This window comes from Solanum lycopersicum, chromosome 8 (genome assembly GCF_036512215.1).
Source record: "Solanum lycopersicum chromosome 8, SLM_r2.1".
In the NCBI taxonomy this organism is placed as follows: Eukaryota; Viridiplantae; Streptophyta; class Magnoliopsida; order Solanales; family Solanaceae; genus Solanum; species Solanum lycopersicum.
In genome coordinates this window covers 3070248-3089894 of record NC_090807.1, presented here as the reverse complement: position 1 = coordinate 3089894, position 19647 = coordinate 3070248, and the positions used below count along the sequence as shown (strand labels likewise).

General features: G+C 29.3%; 2 protein-coding genes and 1 non-coding gene across 3 annotated transcripts; 2 read left to right on the top strand and 1 right to left on the bottom strand.

Moving 5' to 3' along the window:
- Positions 1–2818: 2818 nt before the first annotated feature.
- TRNAL-AAG (transfer RNA leucine (anticodon AAG)) lies at positions 2819–2899 on the top strand. Its single transcript has one exon. It is a non-coding gene; the product is annotated as a tRNA-Leu (tRNA).
- An 8399-nt stretch (positions 2900–11298) lies between these two features.
- HMGS2 (3-hydroxy-3-methylglutaryl coenzyme A synthase) lies at positions 11299–16349 on the top strand. Its single transcript, NM_001247917.2, is given in 13 exon segments — positions 11299–11528; positions 11614–11702; positions 13088–13194; positions 13403–13535; positions 14117–14260; positions 14409–14567; positions 14745–14818; positions 14905–14980; positions 15078–15133; positions 15225–15312; positions 15514–15654; positions 15746–15895; positions 16002–16349. Coding segments are annotated over 12 exon segments (1389 nt in total). The 5' UTR covers positions 11299–11528; positions 11614–11630; the 3' UTR covers positions 16191–16349.
- Positions 16334–18801, bottom strand: LOC101248027 (expansin-A18). The gene is made up of 3 exons (XM_004244549.5): positions 18560–18801; positions 17463–17772; positions 16334–16827 (listed from the first exon to the last, which is right to left on the bottom strand). The coding sequence occupies exons 1-3, from the start codon at positions 18735–18737 to the stop codon at positions 16515–16517; spliced, it is 801 nt and encodes a 266-aa protein (XP_004244597.1). The 5' UTR covers positions 18738–18801; the 3' UTR covers positions 16334–16514.
- Between the last annotated feature and the right edge of the window lie 846 nt (positions 18802–19647).

Below are 19647 nucleotides of genomic sequence, written 5' to 3'. Positions count from 1 at the left end.
ACATGATACAAATAGAACTTGAAGAAATTATTTAAAATTTAATTTATTAATTATTGTAATTTATAATATTTTTTACGTAATTCTGTTGAAACAATATATATTATTTCACTTTTTAATTTATGTGGCATATATTTAAATATTATAAGTTATTTGTAGTATTTTTAATATAATTTTTAAATAATATATATTACTTCTCATGTCTCCTTTTATAGTACATTGGTATAACCAAATTTTTATGTCTTTCGACTATTGTAAGTTATTAATTAATTGTAACACTCGCACTTTAAATTAATAAATATGATTTTTGTGATATTTTTTCATTCTTGATTATAACTTTTTTTTCTCGATGCGAAATTTTATTGGACACACGTGAATAATCATATGTGTTTTAAGTTGTTAATTTGTAAATTCTAAAACTTTTAACGTCATTTTGAAATAATATACATTACTTTTTCTATTCAAATTAGTGAACTAACTTTCTTATATGATTTTAAAATATTTTCAATCATTAATTATTTTGATTTATAATATGTCTTAAGTAATTTTTAATAATATATATTATTACACGTTCAAATTCATGTAACAATAATAGATTTCAAGAGTCAATGAATTATTTTTTCAAAAGTCAATTAAAAATATTTTTAGTTGTTAATTATTGCGATTTATATTATCTCTTACATAACTTTTTTAATAATATATATCATTACACTTGTTCAAATTCATGTGATAATAATAAAATTTCAAGAGTTAATTAAATCTTCTTTTTAAAAAAATATTTTTGTAAAAGTTTCACCTCTAAGATATTTTGTAACTAAAATATAAATAAAGTAATTAAATTTTAAAAAGTTAATTGCTAGAAAAGAAACCAAAGTGAAAAAAAATAAAGGAGAAATTGTGAGGAACAAATAAAAGAAGGAAATGAGGATAGTTAAAGTATTTATCGGCTGAGCTTTATGTCCAATAAGTAGAAAGTACAACAACGAAGCAGTTAAGTACAATGATATTTGGCATAACATTTAGTAAATTATTATATTACCCCTAGTTAGGGACGCTGAGCTACAAATTATATTCTATTTATAGTGTGACATTTCATAATGTGTATAGAATGCATATTACTTGGTTAAGGTTTAAGTTAAATTTTCTGCAACTTTAGGGTTTATAGATGAATTTAGGAGAGTACGAGAAAAGATATGACGCTCACATAAAAATCTGAAAGGGCGTGGTTTCACATCCACTCCCAACACAAATATACATTTTTTTAACCTTAATTTCATAAAGGAGTTGTCAGAGTTTTGAACAATTAGTTTCATAAAGGAGTTGTCGGAGTTTTGAGCAATGAAAATGATTGAGTGTGATGTGGCAAATGATTGTATTGTTTCGTACACTTGGTGAATTCGCAACACAATAATCTTAGACATTTTCTCCACAACTTTTTTTATTTATGAACAATTTTAATTTTAAATTTTTAGTCACATTTATGCATATTATTGTTATAAATTAAAAGTATGTTATTAATGGATTATGAAAATAAATAATACTAAATCAATCGTTCAAAAGTTTCTTGGTCTAGTTATTGATGGATCATGAGATTTATAAAAATGTCTTACCATAAAAGTATTATCTTAATCATTTTTATACTTTAATGATAATTATACAAGGTGAAAGATAAAGTATAATGTAGTGTTGTGATTATGAGTATTAAAGTTTACTATAATATCTATATCTTTTCCTACTTCGATAGAAAATATCTTTTTTCTTAGAATATTGGAATGTGTTTGTCCTGGAATTTTATTTATTTTTATAAAAATGTTTTAGCATATAAAAAGAAAAGTGAATAGTATTTTTAATAAGGTCACGATTTTTTTTATATCCTTTTGGTAAAGTGTTTTTCTTTTTTAAAATTATGTATATGTTTTAATTTTTAAATAGGCAACATCATATTTATTTTAATATCATAAGTCGCATTTCAATCTACTGGGTGATGCAGGCATTTACTCTAACACTTAAATAGAAGAATATATACTCCAAAATTGGGACATTCATTGTGGGGTAAACAAATTATCAGCTTACAATTTATTTATCTTTAGAAGTATTTTAAATTTAATTTAAAGTAAAAACCTTTTTGTAAAGAAATACATTGAACTCCTCTAGAAACTAGTCTGAACAAGTACTAGAGCATTTAAGGAAATATAAAATTACAAAAAGAAATACGACACAACTTTCACCACAAGGAAAGATGAGTAGAAATCTACGGAAGATCAACTTTGTCTTTACGTAGAAAATATCACTGATCCTACAATTAAACTATATTAAGTGGCATAACAAGAGTAGTATAAATATAAATTACATGTATTGGTAGGAATCACCAGTCGACCCGAATCATCATATAACATCATACAAATAATCAAAGAAACATACAACTTGGAGATACAATCAGGATCCTGATCATTTTAGTCACCATTATTACTACAAGTAGAATTATCTTCGGTCTCATTCGCTCTATATTACCTTAGTAAAATAAGTTCACGAGTAATTCAACCTTAGTATAGTATAAGTGTGTCTCTGAGAATTCAGGCATAAGTTTGGGGGTACTTATGCATTATCCCTTTTATTAACTATTAAAATCTTTTCTTCAACAAAAAAAAAAAAACAACTTCAACTTCCAAATATTTATTTTCGAACTTCAAAAATTCTATTTTCAATTTCAACTAAATATTTTCTATACACCAAAGTATAATATAGTTTGATTTTGTACGTCTTTATTGTATTTTACATTTGTATTCATATATATTTATAAATATTAAAACAATTATCAAATGTTGAGATGGCCGAGTTGGTCTAAGGCACCAGATTAAGGTTCTGGTCCAAAAGGGCATGGGTTCAAATCCCACTCTAAACATTAATTTTTAAATATTTTTAATTTGTTTATTTTTATCCATTTACGATACATTTTTGGATTCTAAGATATATTTACAATGCACCTTTTTTTTTTTTGTTTTTATCCATTTACGATGCATTTTTGGATTCTAAGATATATTTACAATGTACTTTTGGATTCTAAGATGTATTTTTTAATAATCGTAGCTTCAGGTGAATTTATGCATATTTCGATAGTTTTACAAGGTATTCTATCTCTCATTTATGGGTGCATTTAAAGGTCGATCGATTACAGATTCACATAAACTCAGTAACTTATACCTAAATTATGCATCTACATATAAATTTAAAAATTATTAGACATTTATAAATATTAAACAATAATGGTTGAATCTAGTTATTATTATAGTAATAAGTTGAAAATCTGGAAAATCCATAAACATTATATGCTATATTCTGAATAATTATAAAAGTAATTTAATAATTTGATCTGAACCATGATATTTTTTATTTTACCATCCGTTCTAATCGATTAGACTTCATTTTAGATAGATAGACTTATGAGTTCAATTAGAAATTTTGTGTTCAATTTTTATTATATAATTAACTTTAAATTGAAATTATTTAGAATTCAAAGTGAGTATTAAACATTGAATCCTATTGGATCGAGTATGAGTAGAGTAAAGTGTACACAGATCTTAATTATAGCTCGTGAAAGTAGAATATTATTCTCAAAAGACTTTTGACTTAAGTAATGCATCGCGAAACATATTCAAAAGAAAAAACATTGCAAATAACAGGAGAGCATTCTAATACATAACCCCATAAATTAAAAATTAAAATTAATAATTAAAACACTATAATCAATAAATAAATAAATAAATAAATATTATTTAGATATTTAAATTTCATAATTATTTATATATTATTTTATAATTAAATATAACTATTTTGTTAAATTTTAAGTAACTTAAATCTTTAACTTTACAATTTTCTCATGCCTAACAATTAAATTTTATCCCAATTATCATCCTAAGTCCAATTTCATCAAAAATTATTACGTACAATACATTTATAAGATAGTCACACATTTTCTCTTAATGATAACTCTAATATTGTTTAAATGAACCAACAATAGCTTTTCTGTGGATTGTTCATGTACTAAAACTTTTTTTATCAAGATAAGAATGACCTAAAAACTTTATTACTTTCATACCGAAATAACTAGAAAAACTGAACTAAACCGAATCAAACCGTCAATAACCAAACTGATGATTAACTTTTTTATTTGGTTTAATTTGATTTTAAAAATTAAAAAAATTGACTAAATTAATTTGATTTTGAATTTAATCAATAACCAATCTAAACCGAACAACAGAGACCCTTAATTATAAAGAATTGTGTCTTAATCATTAGAGACGTATTTTAAAATCATCCAAGTCTTAGATTCAAAATAAAAGATATTATTATTAAGTTAGAGTTATTATATATGATATCAGAATTATTCATATATTAATATTATCGATAATAAAAGGGATGTATATTTAAGCATGTCTTTTTTTTATTGGTAAAATTATTTTTTTTAAAAAAATTAAAACCATAAAGATGTAAACTCAATAAAAATTATTCAAATTTTGCTCAATAAATTATTACCTTTGTGATTATCGACAACTAGTAAATAAAGAGACATGCTATTAGTCTCTTTTAATAAAATTTGAAAACAGCATATCATCATATTTTTTGTTTAAATACATCCCCTTTTATAATATTTTAATAAATTTATTCTTAATTTTAATTTTAAAAAAAAGATACTCAGGATTAAATGACCTACCCTTAATTTTAAATATCAATTTTTTTTCTTAAAACTCACACTTTTATTTGACAAGAAGAAATGTGAACCAATTATTACCCTTTAGTAAAAGTCAGTGGTAAAAAATATATGTCACGTTTTTGTTAGGTATTTTATTTGAATTATTAATTGTTCATATTTTTTTATTTGAATTATAACTAATTAATTATTAAAATGCATTTTGAAATTTACCAGGTTAAGTGTTTGAATACTCTCGTAAAAAAACAAGTGATAACTTAATTTGTTCATAAAACATTGATCACGTGAATAGAAGATGACTCATTAATTTTAGGCATAATACATATATTAGATTCTAAACTTGATTTCAAATTTTAACTTTGACCTCCAACTTTCATAATGAACAAACAGACACTTACTATCCAACTTTCAAACAAATAAACACATGAGTCCTACGTGGCAAAATACACGTAGGATAAAAAAGGACATGTACGATGACATATAGGACATGTGTGTCTATTTGTTCAATTTTATACAAGTTTAAATGTCTACTTATGCAGACCCAAAGTTGAAGGACATAACTGTGATTTGAAGTCAAGTTAAAGGTTATATTTATGTATTATGCCTTAATTTTAAGGTGTGACTTGATAAATAATTGATGAGAATTTAGCTAATAATTCAAATACGATAGTTCAAATAGGAAACTCACAAAAATTCAGGTGTGACTTATTTAATTTTTCAATTTATTGTGTTAATAATTTAGGTGCCCATTCCCAAATTACAAAAAAAATAAAATAAAATAAAATATAGTGCACAAGTTATTGTAAACTAATTTCAAAAGATGATGTAATTTTTTAAAAAAATAAAAAAGAAGTAACATGTGAGAAAAATCTTCAATATAGGTTGCTGAACTAAAAATGTCTGCGTGGTGTCTAGTACTCTATTATTGACTCTAAAAAAGAACACCTATTACCAAACTTGGAGGTTGCGGGATAATAGATTTGGAATTTGAAATTTATAGATGGGATAATGCACAAGTATTCTCTCAAGTATATTCGAAATTTTAAAGACATAGTTATATTATACAAAGGTTCTATTACCCTTGAACTTATTTTATTAATAATTTTTTATCCCTTTTCGGCATACGTAACACTATCTTGTGGATCCAACGCTGGTTTAATTATTTTTTCAAGTTAGTATCACGTAGGTCGGAAAGAGGTAATAAATTACTTATAAAATAAGTTCCAGGGATAATAGGACCTTAGTATAGTATAAGTGTGTCTCTGAAAATTCGGACATAGATTGAGGGGTTACTTATGCATTTTTCCTTTATAGATTAATAATTTATAGCAAGCAACATGAATAAAATTATTCTGGTTATTATTAATTATTTGGGAATTAAAATTAGACTTGGGATCAATTTCTTGTTAATGATTTTATATTTCGTCCATTTCAATTTATATGATTTTATTTTCTTATAATATGTTCTAAAAATAAATGACATGTTTTCATATTTAAGAATAATTTAGAAGTCAAATTTGCTCTCTTGACACAACTTTCACTTACTATCATTGATCTTTCATTTGAATGATAATTTCTTATTTACTTTCTAGCTATTATTTGTAGGAATAATAGAAATTATTATATAAAATAGTGAAGCATCTCTAGTTATCTATATTGTCGAAAAAGTTTAAATTAAAAAAGAACAAAATATTACTTAGATAAAGCTTCTATTGATTTTTTTTAATGACTATAAAGGAGGGCGCTTAGGTATGTTATAAAAAGAAGACGCAGAAGCGTCAAATAATAAAAGAATAAAATCAATCAATAAATACAATCAAATATAACAAATAACATTAATACTTTATATATATATTATTTCTTACACTAAAATTTAAACATGTTAAAAATCACATTTTTCAAAAGTTATTTCTATTTTTTTAAAATTTTGTATCAAAAAAGTTGTACAAAAACAATCAAAATAATAAGTGGTTGTAATAACACTTCCTTCTTTGACTAATTGTATGAAGAAAGTCGAGTTTGGCTGTCAACACTATACTATTAGCTTGTGATATAATATTCAATTGATAAAAAAGAATTTATAAAATCAAATTAAACCAGTAAAATATTAAAAGTAATAACTTGGTAATAATAAAAGAGATAAAAGTTCAAATTGGTGGTTTAACACTTTGACCATTTTAATTAATTAGGCTTATTTCATGTTCTATTTCCATTCTATGTCCACTACTTATATATATATATATATATATAATGTCACTACTTATATATAAAAGAGGGGATAAGCAAACGCCTCTCAATCGACGTATTTTTTTTAAAAATATTTATTAAATTTGAGGATAATTTACTTATTTTAAATTTATTATGGTTGTTTGCAAATTAGAACTTTCAAAACCTCACATTGTAACGACCCGTTTAGTCGTTTTGAGCAGCAAACTTTATTTCTGGAAAAACTGGCAGAAGCGACGGGCTCCACGACGAACCGTCATGGGCACGACGGACCGTCGCAGGGTCTCGTTTCAAAACACTTAGAAAATCTGAAATTGGATACTAAAAATCGACTCTCTGAACTTTGTGACGGAATGGCAGGACGGACCGTCACAGGTGTGACGGACCGTCACAGACCCTTGGTGGAAATTTGGGTCTCTGAACTCTGCGACGACCTGCAGGACGGACCGTCGCAGGCACGACGGCCCGTCACAGGTTGCGCAAATCCCAGGCAGAATCGGATTTCCTTACACGTTTTAAGGGACGTTTGGGACTATTCTTTCCTTAATTATAGATTTCGTGGGTTTATATTAATAACTCAAATTCTTGGGGGTTAAAAGAGGTAACCCTAAGTTAATTAGTGGGGTATTATTGCCATCTTTTATTCTTGATTATATGTTAATTTGGGGTAAAAGAAAGAGGATTTTGAATAAGAAAAGAGAAAAGAAAAGCGAGAGATAGATTGATCGATTGAGAGAGAAAGAGTCGAACGAGGAAGAAGAATATCAAAGCTTGGGAGATTGCTTGTTGATTCCAATTCTTCGGTGGAGGTAGGTTATGGTTTTCATGCTTTCATAGTAAACTCTTAATAGAGAATGATATGTATTGGTAGTATTGTAAACCCTACTATATGCTTGATTGTATGTTTGCGTGAATATGATTATGTGATTGTGATAAGATAAGCATGATGAAAATATTGAATCCCAAATCTTGAAAGGAAACTTTAATATACATTATTAATGATGATGCCTTGGTATAGAAGAAGGCTTGATGAATTAAAGTAATGGGATTGATGATGCCTTGGTATAGAGAAGGCCTGATGATTTACAGAATGATATTAGTGGATCGGAGTGTCACGTACCGACACATGTAGGGGATCGGGTGTCACGAACCGACACGTAGAATTAGGGGATCGGGTGTCACGAACCGACACGAAGAATTAGGGGATCGGGTGTCACGAACTGACACGTAGAATTAGGGGATCGGGTGTCACGAACCGACACGTAGAATTAGGAGATCGGGTGTCACGAACCGACACGTAGAATTAGGGGATCGGATGTCACGAACCGACACATAGATATAGGGGATCGGAGTGTCACGTACCGACACCAGAGAATTAAAGATAATGAATCTTGAAAGATGTTAATATATTCAATCTAACGAACATAATTCCCAAATGAGTATGGTGTTGAGGCTTGAGCCCTCATGGATGAACTTGATGGTACTTATTGATGATTATAATACTTGTTGTGGCTACCTGTTGAGTTTTATAGTTGATTTACGATAATATTGATATATACTGTTCCCTATTTTGAGTTGGCCGATGATATCTACTCAGTACCCGTGTTTTGTACTGACCCCGACTTTTATGTTTTCTTCTTGTTTATTTGTGGAGTACAGCAAAAGTGCCATCGTCTTCAACTCAACAGTAATTCAAGCCAGTCTTACTACATCGGAAATTCAGGTGAGCTAATGCTTCTAGCTTGGACTGGATCTTCTTCTTCAAGTCTTGATGCCTTGAACTTCCGGCATGGACTAGCTTCTTATGTATTTTTAGCTTTTAGAATACTCTTAGTTTAGTCATTTGATTGTAGATGTTCTTGTGATAATGACTTCCAGATTTTGGGGATGATAATAATAGTTTTGAATTGTTTTTATTAATGAGTTTAAGTCTTCCGCATTACTTTTTGTTGATATACGTTGAAATGTTAAGGGTTAGATTGGTTGGTTCGCTCACATAGGAGGGTAAGTGTGGGTGCCAGTCGCGGCTCGGATTTGGGTCGTGACACACATGTGTCACATATATAATTTAAAAAGTACATTTAAAATACAAAAATAATTGACAATAAATTATAAAATATATATTGGTCCGGACTTTTGTATCTAGTATTTATAGAGAAACTTTCACATATAATCACTCAAAAATAGCTCAATTACTCTTCATAATTATAGTTTTATGATTACGATTCGTATCTACATGTTATGGGGAGGAGAGAAACGAGTGAGACTGAGAGAGAGGAGAGAGGCGAGTGAGAGAATGAAAAGAGTGGGAGAGAAGTGAATTGTATATGTATATCGGTTAGATAATTGTATATTATACATATGTATTTGTATATATGGCAAGCAAGATTGGGAGAAGGGGGAGAGATGTGCGAGATTGGGTGAAGGAGGAGAGAGGCGAGCGAGAGAGGAAAGAGAGTGTGAGAGAGGTAAATTGTATATGTATATCAGTTAGATAATTGTATATTATACATATGTATTTGTATATTCTAATGAATTTTCATATACAAACGTGACTAGTTATACAAAATTCAAAATCAGCCACGTAATTAATATATAATATTAGTCGTGAATGGTAATTGTAGCAAACTATAGCTACAATAAGTAAAATTAAATAGTATAAGTTTGTTTAACCACGTAATTTTTCTTTTTATATATAAGTGGGGAGGAGGAAGATGCAATTCTTTTGTATTTAGTCTTAAACTTTAATTACAAAGTAGATCTAATAGTTTACTAACTTTACTTTTGATTCCTTAATTATTTAAAAACTTTAGTTGTGATCCTTGTAATATTTAATTAATTGTATTTAATTTTTAATTAATTTAAGTACATAATTTTTATTCCTTAATTTAAAATATGCCTGTTATTTAGTATTTTTTTTTCTAAAACTAAATACCCTCAAATATAAAGTAACAAACAAAAAATCTAATATAATACATCGATATTAATAAATTTTGGTTTTGATCCTTCAATATTTGATTAAGTATATATAATGTTGTCTTTTAATCAACTAAAATGTATGTTATGATTTCTTTATTTAAGAAATATGTGATACTTAAATATGAAATAAGATATTGAACATATATTGCTCAGTAATTCATTAAATTTGAGAAAATTCACGAAAAATTAAAAGTGTAAATATCAATTAATTAAAAAGTCAAATTAATGTTAATTTCCATAATTAGGAACATTAGTCCAATCTTATTGGCAAAAATGAAGTTGGGGTCAAGGTTGGCTGTCATTATTATTATTAATTATTAATATAATAGAAGTGGGGTCTTTTTCTTAAAAAAATATTATTATTATTTATTATCAAATTATTAAATATAATATTCAAAGTGGATTTGTCCCTAATGATTAAAAGAACAGATAATAGATCTGGTATTTTTCCATGTACCTTTAGAAAAAAATTCTCTTTTTTATTTTATTATTCTCAAGTTTAAGACCAAATAACTACCAACATTACATTAGCACAATAACAATAATAATGTTTGTAGTATAGTCTTGTGCTTATAAAAAAATTGAAAAGAATAGACTACAAATAAATTTTATACTTATTTTTATGAAATAAATATTCAATTCAATCCACTTCAAAATCTATGTAATATGTGAATTTGTTAAGAAAAAACTTTTTTCATTTTTTAAAAAAATATACGGCATTAAAATAATATCAAATAAGCTTTTAGCGTTAACTAACATTTATGTAGGGATAAAAAATCATACCACCATTTAATTCTATCAAATCATATGTTTATCATAATTAAGTTATATATTCAAAGAAAAATGTGTTTTTTGTTTTTGGTAGATAATGCATTATCGATAGGTATTGATAAGTGCTTCTATAATTAAGTAAACATTAATCTATAGTTAAGAAAATATAAATAAAATATATTAATTTTCTCATAACTTTTTTTCCCTATCTACTTATCAAACATCATAAGTTTTTTATAAAAAATTATATATAAATATCATATTTCTTATCCTTATATTAAACTAATCTTCATTTTATTTTATAACTCCATACATTCTAATTTACATGATATTTTTCTAAATTTGAGATATAAACAAATCTATTTTTAATCGTAATTTTTTTAAATATTTTTTTAAATTGTTAATTATTATGACTTTCTTTTAGTATTTTTTATATACATTTTAATATATAAATTTATCATTTAAATAATTAAAAATTTCACATAAATTTTTTTAATTAAATTTAAATTGTTTCACTCTCGAAAAATAAAAATATTGATATAATTTTCCTCCATACGATCACATGTATACATGTCTGCCGAACTATTTATTTATTTATTTATTTTCTTCATAAGTCTGCGGAATATCAAAATGGAAAATTTCTTAACAGTCTCCACTCTCCAGTTTTGTATAAATATGTGAAAGCCTGCTAAGCATAAACCATCACTCGCCTTTCTCTCTCTTCTGCAAAACGAAAAAAAAAAAAGTGTGTGTTCGCCGGCGCTTAATTCGAGGAGATTTAGAGCGAGAGAAAACGTTGTGTTCGCCGGCGTTTATTCCGATCTGTTCAGTTTAACAGAAGAAGAAAGTAAGTGTTTGTGTGTGTTTTTCCGGCGGTTATTTCGATTTTTTCAAGTTTAACACTGTTTAGTAAATAATCGGACGGAGAGAAGAAATCGGAAATCGGAGAATGGCAGCTCAACCGAAGAATGTCGGAATTCTCGCCGTCGAGATTTACTTTCCTCCTACTTGCCTACAGCAGGTACTTTCTCTCTTTTATCTCACATACACATACACTTGTGAAACTAACGGCGTGTTTGGTTAAGTTTTTAAGAGATTGGAATTCGAAAATGATTATTTGAGATGTTTAGTGTTTAGTCAATTTTTTTTTTTGCAGAAAATAACTGAAAGTTGTTTTCAAGCTTAAAAAAAATAAATCCGATAGTACTTTTTTGGAAAAAAATTAAATTAGAAATAGTTTAGAATTGTTTTTCCCAATTGATTATTCAAACACAATATTTTTCACTTAACAAAAATAGTATAAACTTATTTTTAGAAATTTTGCCAAACAGGCTATAAACTTTGATCATAGATATTAAGTGCTTTAAATTGGTTGAGGAATTGAAAGGTGGAAAGAGTGAAGGAGATCGACTTACTCTTGGCGCGTGGTTGAAATTTGGGAAATTTTAATTTTTGTCACTTTCTTATACGGATTTTTTTTTATTGTCTTTTTCTCGAAAACAAAATAAGTAGAATATTTTTTTTTTCATTTTGTTTTATTTCTGGTAAAATATTCCTTAAATGTTTTTTTTTTTTCATTTTTAATCTTTTTTAAAGTTCAAATTCCCTTAATTGTTTCATCTAGAAATTCATAGAGAACTCCGTCTAATGCTTCATATATAAGCATGTAGTGAATTTATGTGTATCGTTTGATCTAATATAAAGTTTTAAAAAAATGAAAGACTTTTTAATTTGTGGTGATAAATTTTAGATGCATGTGTGATTATAAATCATTCAATTCAGAGTAAAAAAACAGTAAAAATTAAGTTATTGCTAATTATGAAAAATGTTTTTTTTTGGGACAGACTAAAAAGAAAAAAAAGTCATGTAAATTGAAACAGAAGACATAATCACATAATTGTATTACTATTTGAGGAGTCAAATGATGGTAGAAATAATTTTAATTATTAATAATTGTGACTCGTAATCACATAATTGTATTACTATTTGAGGAGTCAAATAATTTATGTCGTATCGTTTGATTTAATACAAGTTTTTAAAAAATGAAAGACTTTTTAATTTGTAGTGACAAATCTTAGATGTATGTGTGATTATAAATCATTCAATTCAGAATAAAAAGATAGTAATAATTAAGTTATTGCTAATTATGAAAATGATTTTTTTTGCGACAGACTAAAAAGAAAAAAAAGTCATGTAAATTGAAACAGAAGATATAATCACATAATTGTATTACTATTTGAGGAGTCAAATGATGGTAGAAATAATTTTAATTATTAATAATTGTGATTCGTAGTACTTTCAATTATATTATATATATATAAATAATAAGTGCAAGTTTAAGGCAGTTAAATTCTGATCACTTGCAAAAAAAAGGAAGAAAAAATCATTTTATTTTGCATTATATAGGAAGCATTGGAGGCTCATGATGGAGCAAGCAAAGGGAAATACACAATTGGTCTTGGACAAGATTGTATGGGCTTTTGCACTGAGGTGGAAGATGTTATATCAATGAGGTATGTCGTCTCCGTTGGAAAATAACATTGCATAAATTGGTCATATTTTTCTTTTTATATTGATAAACACTTCTTCGCGTGTTTAGTTCTTTATATTCTGAAGTATGTAAGGTGTTAGTAGTTTCTTCTGCTAGATGAACAGAGTGATAAATTTATCATTGTAATTTTTGTCACTATACTGTCTTCTAATTAAATTGTTCATGCTCAGTTTGACAGCAGTTACTTCCCTTTTGGAGAAGTATGCTATTGATCCAAAGCAAATTGGTCGTCTAGAGGTTGGAAGTGAAACCGTAATTGATAAGAGCAAATCCATCAAGACATTCCTGATGCAAATATTTGAGGTACACAGTTCTAGCAATGCTTGTTTAGTAAATCATCTATCATGGCAAGTTCAATGAATCAAATGTGTTTTATGACTTGTATCCTAGACGTCTGGCATATTAAGCAAACCGATTGATCGACCAAAATGAAAGTAGATAGTTCCAGATTTACTCACTACACGCTATCTCAAGAGGATGAATATATCTTGCAGCCAAGTATTAGGACAGAGATTTCAAATGTTGGAACCACTTAATTCTGCCTGAAATATGTTGTAATGTTAGCTTTATGGCCCTAAATGCACTTGCTCATCCGGTTTGTTGAAAAAAGTGAGTTTATTGTTTGTTGTACATCATCCTGAAACATTGGTTGGTGCATCTGTTTTGTCTTACAATGATATGAAATGAGCTTAAATGAAGAAGTGGGGATTCATATACCCGCATAACTTGTTTGAGGCTTGAGATGTAGTTATTCTTATTGTTGAATGTGATTTATTTTTGCCTCACTTGACATTCCACTTCACAAGCAGAGCTTTACATTATAACTAACAGGAATTTTGTTCAATGAAAACTTATCCTGCTTCCTTACTGTGTCAAACAAACAGAAATCTGGAAATACTGACATTGAAGGAGTCGACTCAACTAATGCATGCTATGGGGGAACTGCCGCATTGTTCAACTGTGTGAATTGGGTCGAAAGCTCTTCATGGGATGGTCGCTACGGACTCGTTGTGTGCACTGATAGTGCGGTAAGCTCATCACATTCATAGGATTTCTACAGCATGTGTGTTGTCTTTTAAAATATCAAGTTTGCATTGCTCATTTGGTACATATTTGTGATGAATTTGAGCATCTGCATGATAGACATTCACTAATTTCAGGAGCTTATTTTGACAGGTCTATGCTGAGGGAGCTGCTCGGCCTACTGGAGGTGCAGCAGCAATTGCTATGCTAGTCGGGCCAGATGCTCCTATTGTGTTCGAAAGCAAGATTAGGGCTAGCCATATGGCCCATGTCTATGATTTTTACAAGCCCATACTCGACAGTGAATATCCAGTAATTCACTTACGCCCATGCAATCGTTAATCGTCCGTTTTTACACTGGAGTGTTTTTTATATGTTGTTTACTTCATAAAATTTTAAAAATATGTAGGAAATTGTTTGAGATTGGTATATGAATTTCCATATGTGTTCTATATGATGGTATATTGGTAATTAATTGTTGGTTTGCAGGTGGTTGATGGCAAACTTTCACAAACTTGTTATCTTATGGCACTTGACTCTTGCTACAAGAGCTTATGCAACAAGTAAGCTGCCGGTTGAGCACACATTCTAGTATTCCAAACAAACCTCTATATTATAGTCTTTAATAACCTCTTCGTTCACATTCTAGATACGAAAAATTGGAGGGCAAGCAGTTTTCAATTGATGATGCAGCCTATTTTGTTTTCCATTCACCATACAACAAGGTACTTTATGGATCCAATACAGAATTTTGATCTTTTTTCTTTGCAAGTAAAATGATGATAAAGATTACCTGAACATTTATTTTATTTAATCCTGCAGCTTGTACAGAAGAGCACTGCTCGGTTGATGTTCAATGACTTTACAAGGAACGCTAGGTGTGTTGCAAATATTCCGTACTAAAGCAATTGCTTCCTATCTTGTAAATGGAATTCAGTTGACTGATCTTATTCGATATTGCATTTGCAGTTCCATTGATGAGTCTACTAAAGAAAAGTTGGCACCATTTTCATCCCTAACTGGTGATGAGAGTTATCAAAGCCGTGATCTTGAGAAGGTCCATACATAAGCTTTCATATTCGTTGATTTCCAAGAAATATTGTCTTTTTTCATTTTCATTTTCAAATGGCTTCGTGTTGATCTTCTAGTATATGTTTAGAATGCTGAAAATGAAGCTTTCAGTAGTAAGAATTGCCTTAACAATTATATATGTTGAGATTGGAATTAACTAGTGCATTATATCTATTGGCATATACAGACATCCTGGCAAGTAGCAAAACCATTTTATGACGAGAAGGTAAAACCGGCCACATTAATACCAAAACAAGTTGGCAACATGTACACCGCGTCTCTCTATGCTGCTTTTGCATCCCTCCTTCACAATAAGCACAGCTCATTGGTAACTACAAGCTACTTCTTTTCCTTTTGGCCTGTTTTCTAGCAATACTCTATCGTGTTTATTATAATTTCAAATGATTTTGTCAACTCAGGCTGGACAGAGGGTAGTATTGTTCTCTTACGGGAGTGGATTGACTGCAACAATGTTCTCATTAAAGCTTCACGAAGGTCAACATCCTTTTAACTTGTCAAACATCGCAACTGTGATGAACATTGAAGAGAAACTGAAGTCGAGGCATGAGGTATGATAAAATCGTCTTTATGATTTACTCACGGACATTGAACCCGTTGCCAACACTATGACAGTTGAGTACCATAACTCTCTTTGACAAACAATCTTTTGTGCAGTTCACTCCTGAAAATTTCATCGAAACTATGAAGATAATGGAGCACAGGTACGGGGGTAAGGACTTTGTGACGAGCAAGGATTGCAGCCTTCTAGCTCCTGGTACGTACTATCTAACAGAAGTCGATTCGAAGTACAGAAGATTCTATGCAAAGAAATGTGCTGAGAATGGACTTGCCAATGGTCATTGAATATAAGTCCTAGTATGATATAACTTCCATGAATTTTGCTTGTACTCTTTTAATTATATAATTGCTTCATAATAACATATAGTTTCTTTCTACTTCCCAACAAATTCAATATTTGTTTCTTGTATTCTCATCAATGTGTAGTCTTATATATGAATTGAGAAAAACTATATTTTGAGATCGGCTATATGAATCATTTGTTCTTACATAGTATCAACTATTACAAGATCAAATCGCAAAATAAAACTCGAGAAATAATATTGAGAAAAAAAAATCAAGAATAATTGCTTGTGAAGTCCAAAAAAAAAACATAGGACTACATGATGATTATTTGAAGTTGACATTGGCTTGATAAGTCATTCCTACTTGCCAACTAGAAGGTGCAACATTAGTAGCTATAATTGTTTCATGAGATGTGTAAGAAGTGATCTTAAAAGAAAGTGTTTGTCCACTTAGAGTTGCAAATGCTTGATATGAAGCTCCCCAATTATGGCTCATAGCTAACCAACTTGTTTTACTTCCCTTCACCCACATACTTGCAATATCTCCACTTCCACCAACATTCATCACATATACCAATAACCAATACCCATTTCCTTGAAGACTAAACTTTATTCCACCTTTTTTAACACAAGGTACCCTACAATCATGAGAGCAATGGTACATGTTAGAGCTAGTAAAAATAGTCGAGGTGCACACAACTGATTCTTGATTTTACTCAAAGAATTAGCGCTAAAAAGTTAGTTTTTGCAGCATCTAAGTTAAGTAACACATCAAAGCCCTAGAAATGGAAGAAAATCCTGATATGGAGCACTCCGGTCAAACGTTCTCTCCACTAAAGACGACATTATTTATAGGGATCGAACGTGAGACCTCCGGTTAGAGGAGTACTTACAATTCCACCACAACCTTTGACAGTCTCTAAAATATTAAAGAGATAAAACATAAATAGACACTCAAACTTGACCTCAGTAAGCACTCAAACTTTGAAAACATGCATCTAAACACCTCAATTTTGTTTCAACTGAGAACTAAACAGTCTAACTCATTCCCACTATGTATAATGGACACCCACGATGACACATAAATTTTAGAAGTGTCTAAATTATATCATTATGTAAGTTGGAATTTTCAACTGAAAGAGTGGAGACGAGTTGAGATATGCATATTCCAAACTAAGGCGCGTACTTACTTGCTAAAAACCAAGATCGAGTGTTTGTTTATGTATTATGCCAGTATTAAATGTTCAAACACAAAACTGAATATATCATTTACCTTCTATAAGAAACAGGGACAATTCCAGCCTTCCATTGAGCAATTTTCATAAAAGCAGGTTTAGCCATATCAAAATGTGTTCTAGGTGGATTACACCAACCACCATTGTTACTATCTTGTGCAGGATTTGGTGGACAAAGATTTGTTGCTGTCACTGTTACAATTGTTGAGTAGCAAGAATCTGACTGCACACATTTTATTTGGAAACATTGTCCACATGCAAATCCCTTGTTGTATAATACTGAGCTCAATGCTGCTGTATCTGTTCCATAACCTGATGTGACCAAATTTCCAAATCCACAAGCTCCCCCTACAAAAAGATTTCTCATTATTAAATTTAGTGTGTTTTTACGTGTTGTAGTAGGTACTCTGTCTTATTTCGCAAGTTAACAAGAAGATATTGCACTATCACAACGTTTTAATCCTTTATCGTTCTTTGAACCAAGGGTCGATCTATTGAAAACAAACTTTCTATTTTCTCAAGGTAGGAGTAACATCTGCATATACTCTATGCTGATCCGATGATCTCACTTGCATGATTAATTACAATGAGTTTTGTTGTTATTGTAGCAGGTAATATGTCTTATTTTGCAAAATTGCTATGTTGTTTGAACTCTTCAAAAATGTAGTATGACATAGGGTTACTATTGCGTTCCTTTGTAAAAGATTGTGTTGGTGCTAATGAAATGCGCGATGTTTTACATTTATCTAGTAGGTCTAACAAATTGAAGAGTTAAAGTTCTACGTACTGATCAACATAAAAAGAATATTTACGCAATGAAAATGTCCTTAAAGAATCCGTATTTTGTAATAGTATATAACCTGCTATCACAAATTAAAATTTATTGATCGATAGTGTGTAAAAATACTCTAGTATTACCCATATATATAACTTAAATCATTAAAATAAATATTGAGGATGTCTAAAATTGATCTAGTAGTAATGAAATGCTTTTATACAAACATATTCCACCATAAAAGTAGTCCAATAATATCAGCTCAATGCTAAAATAACGTAATATTTTTAAGTGAATTTTCGCTATTTATATATAAAACGTAATATAAATCAAAATAGTTTATGGATTGAGTAAACGCACCCATTGTAGCTGAAGCACTCTCATCACCATAGAACGTAGCATGAGAGAGTTGCCAAGGTGTTGCTTGAAAGCCACTAGGGGTGTCACCATAGCCCGCGCCATTTACTCGATCGATGATTGCTAGTGTTGCAACCACCAAGAACATTGTCAAGCTCCATCTATGGTGAAAAGAGGCCATGAAAAATTAGCTTACAATCAAGAAAATTGAAATGGCTTATTTGATTAATTTTTGTAAAGATATAAGACCTTAATATATAGTTATTTTTTGTGTGTGTGTATAAATTATGTTACAAAAATGTAACACTTCGTGCCAACACGAACAATGTAAGCTTTATAAGTCAAACTTTGGTAGTATTTGAAAATTAGTTTATGTTTTATGGAAACGTGCTGGCAGGTTATAAACTTACATGTTGTACATTACTATTGTAATGTAGAACTCATTTTTGAACAAATCGAGCCATTTTTATTTCCACGTGACACCCTACATATATTATGACGTGTATATCTACTTGTTCAATGTTAAACAATTTTAGTTAGAGAGTGTAGATCGATGTCAGCTGAAGCCAAGTTAAAGATATGCATTGTGCCGGCGGTGGAATTTTTATGCCCAACTATTAGTGAGTGACATGGACAGGTCATTTCATTTTCGATAGTTTGATGACATGTTTAAGCTTTTTTTAAAATGGGTGTTGAATGCTTCTCCGATGATAAGAGCAAGAAACACAAAAATAGATGGAGAAGCAAAATAAGAATTTCTATCTTCTTCAATGATATTAACAAAACAAAAGTGACACTTAGTTTGTGAAAAATAACTTTAATTCCTTGAGATTCAAAGTCGGACTAGAGCAATTCTTTCACAAGACTTCATTATGATTCCACTGTTGTTAACATGTACACATTCTCGTCCCTATTACGATATCTTTCAAGATACATCTTACGTGATATTTTTGTTTCTTATGTGGCATCCTACATATATATATATATATATTATGATGTGTGTGTCTATCTGTTCAATTATAAACAAGTTTAAGTGTTTACATGTGCACCCCCAAAGTTGGAGAGCGTAGTATGTAGATGTTACCTGAAGT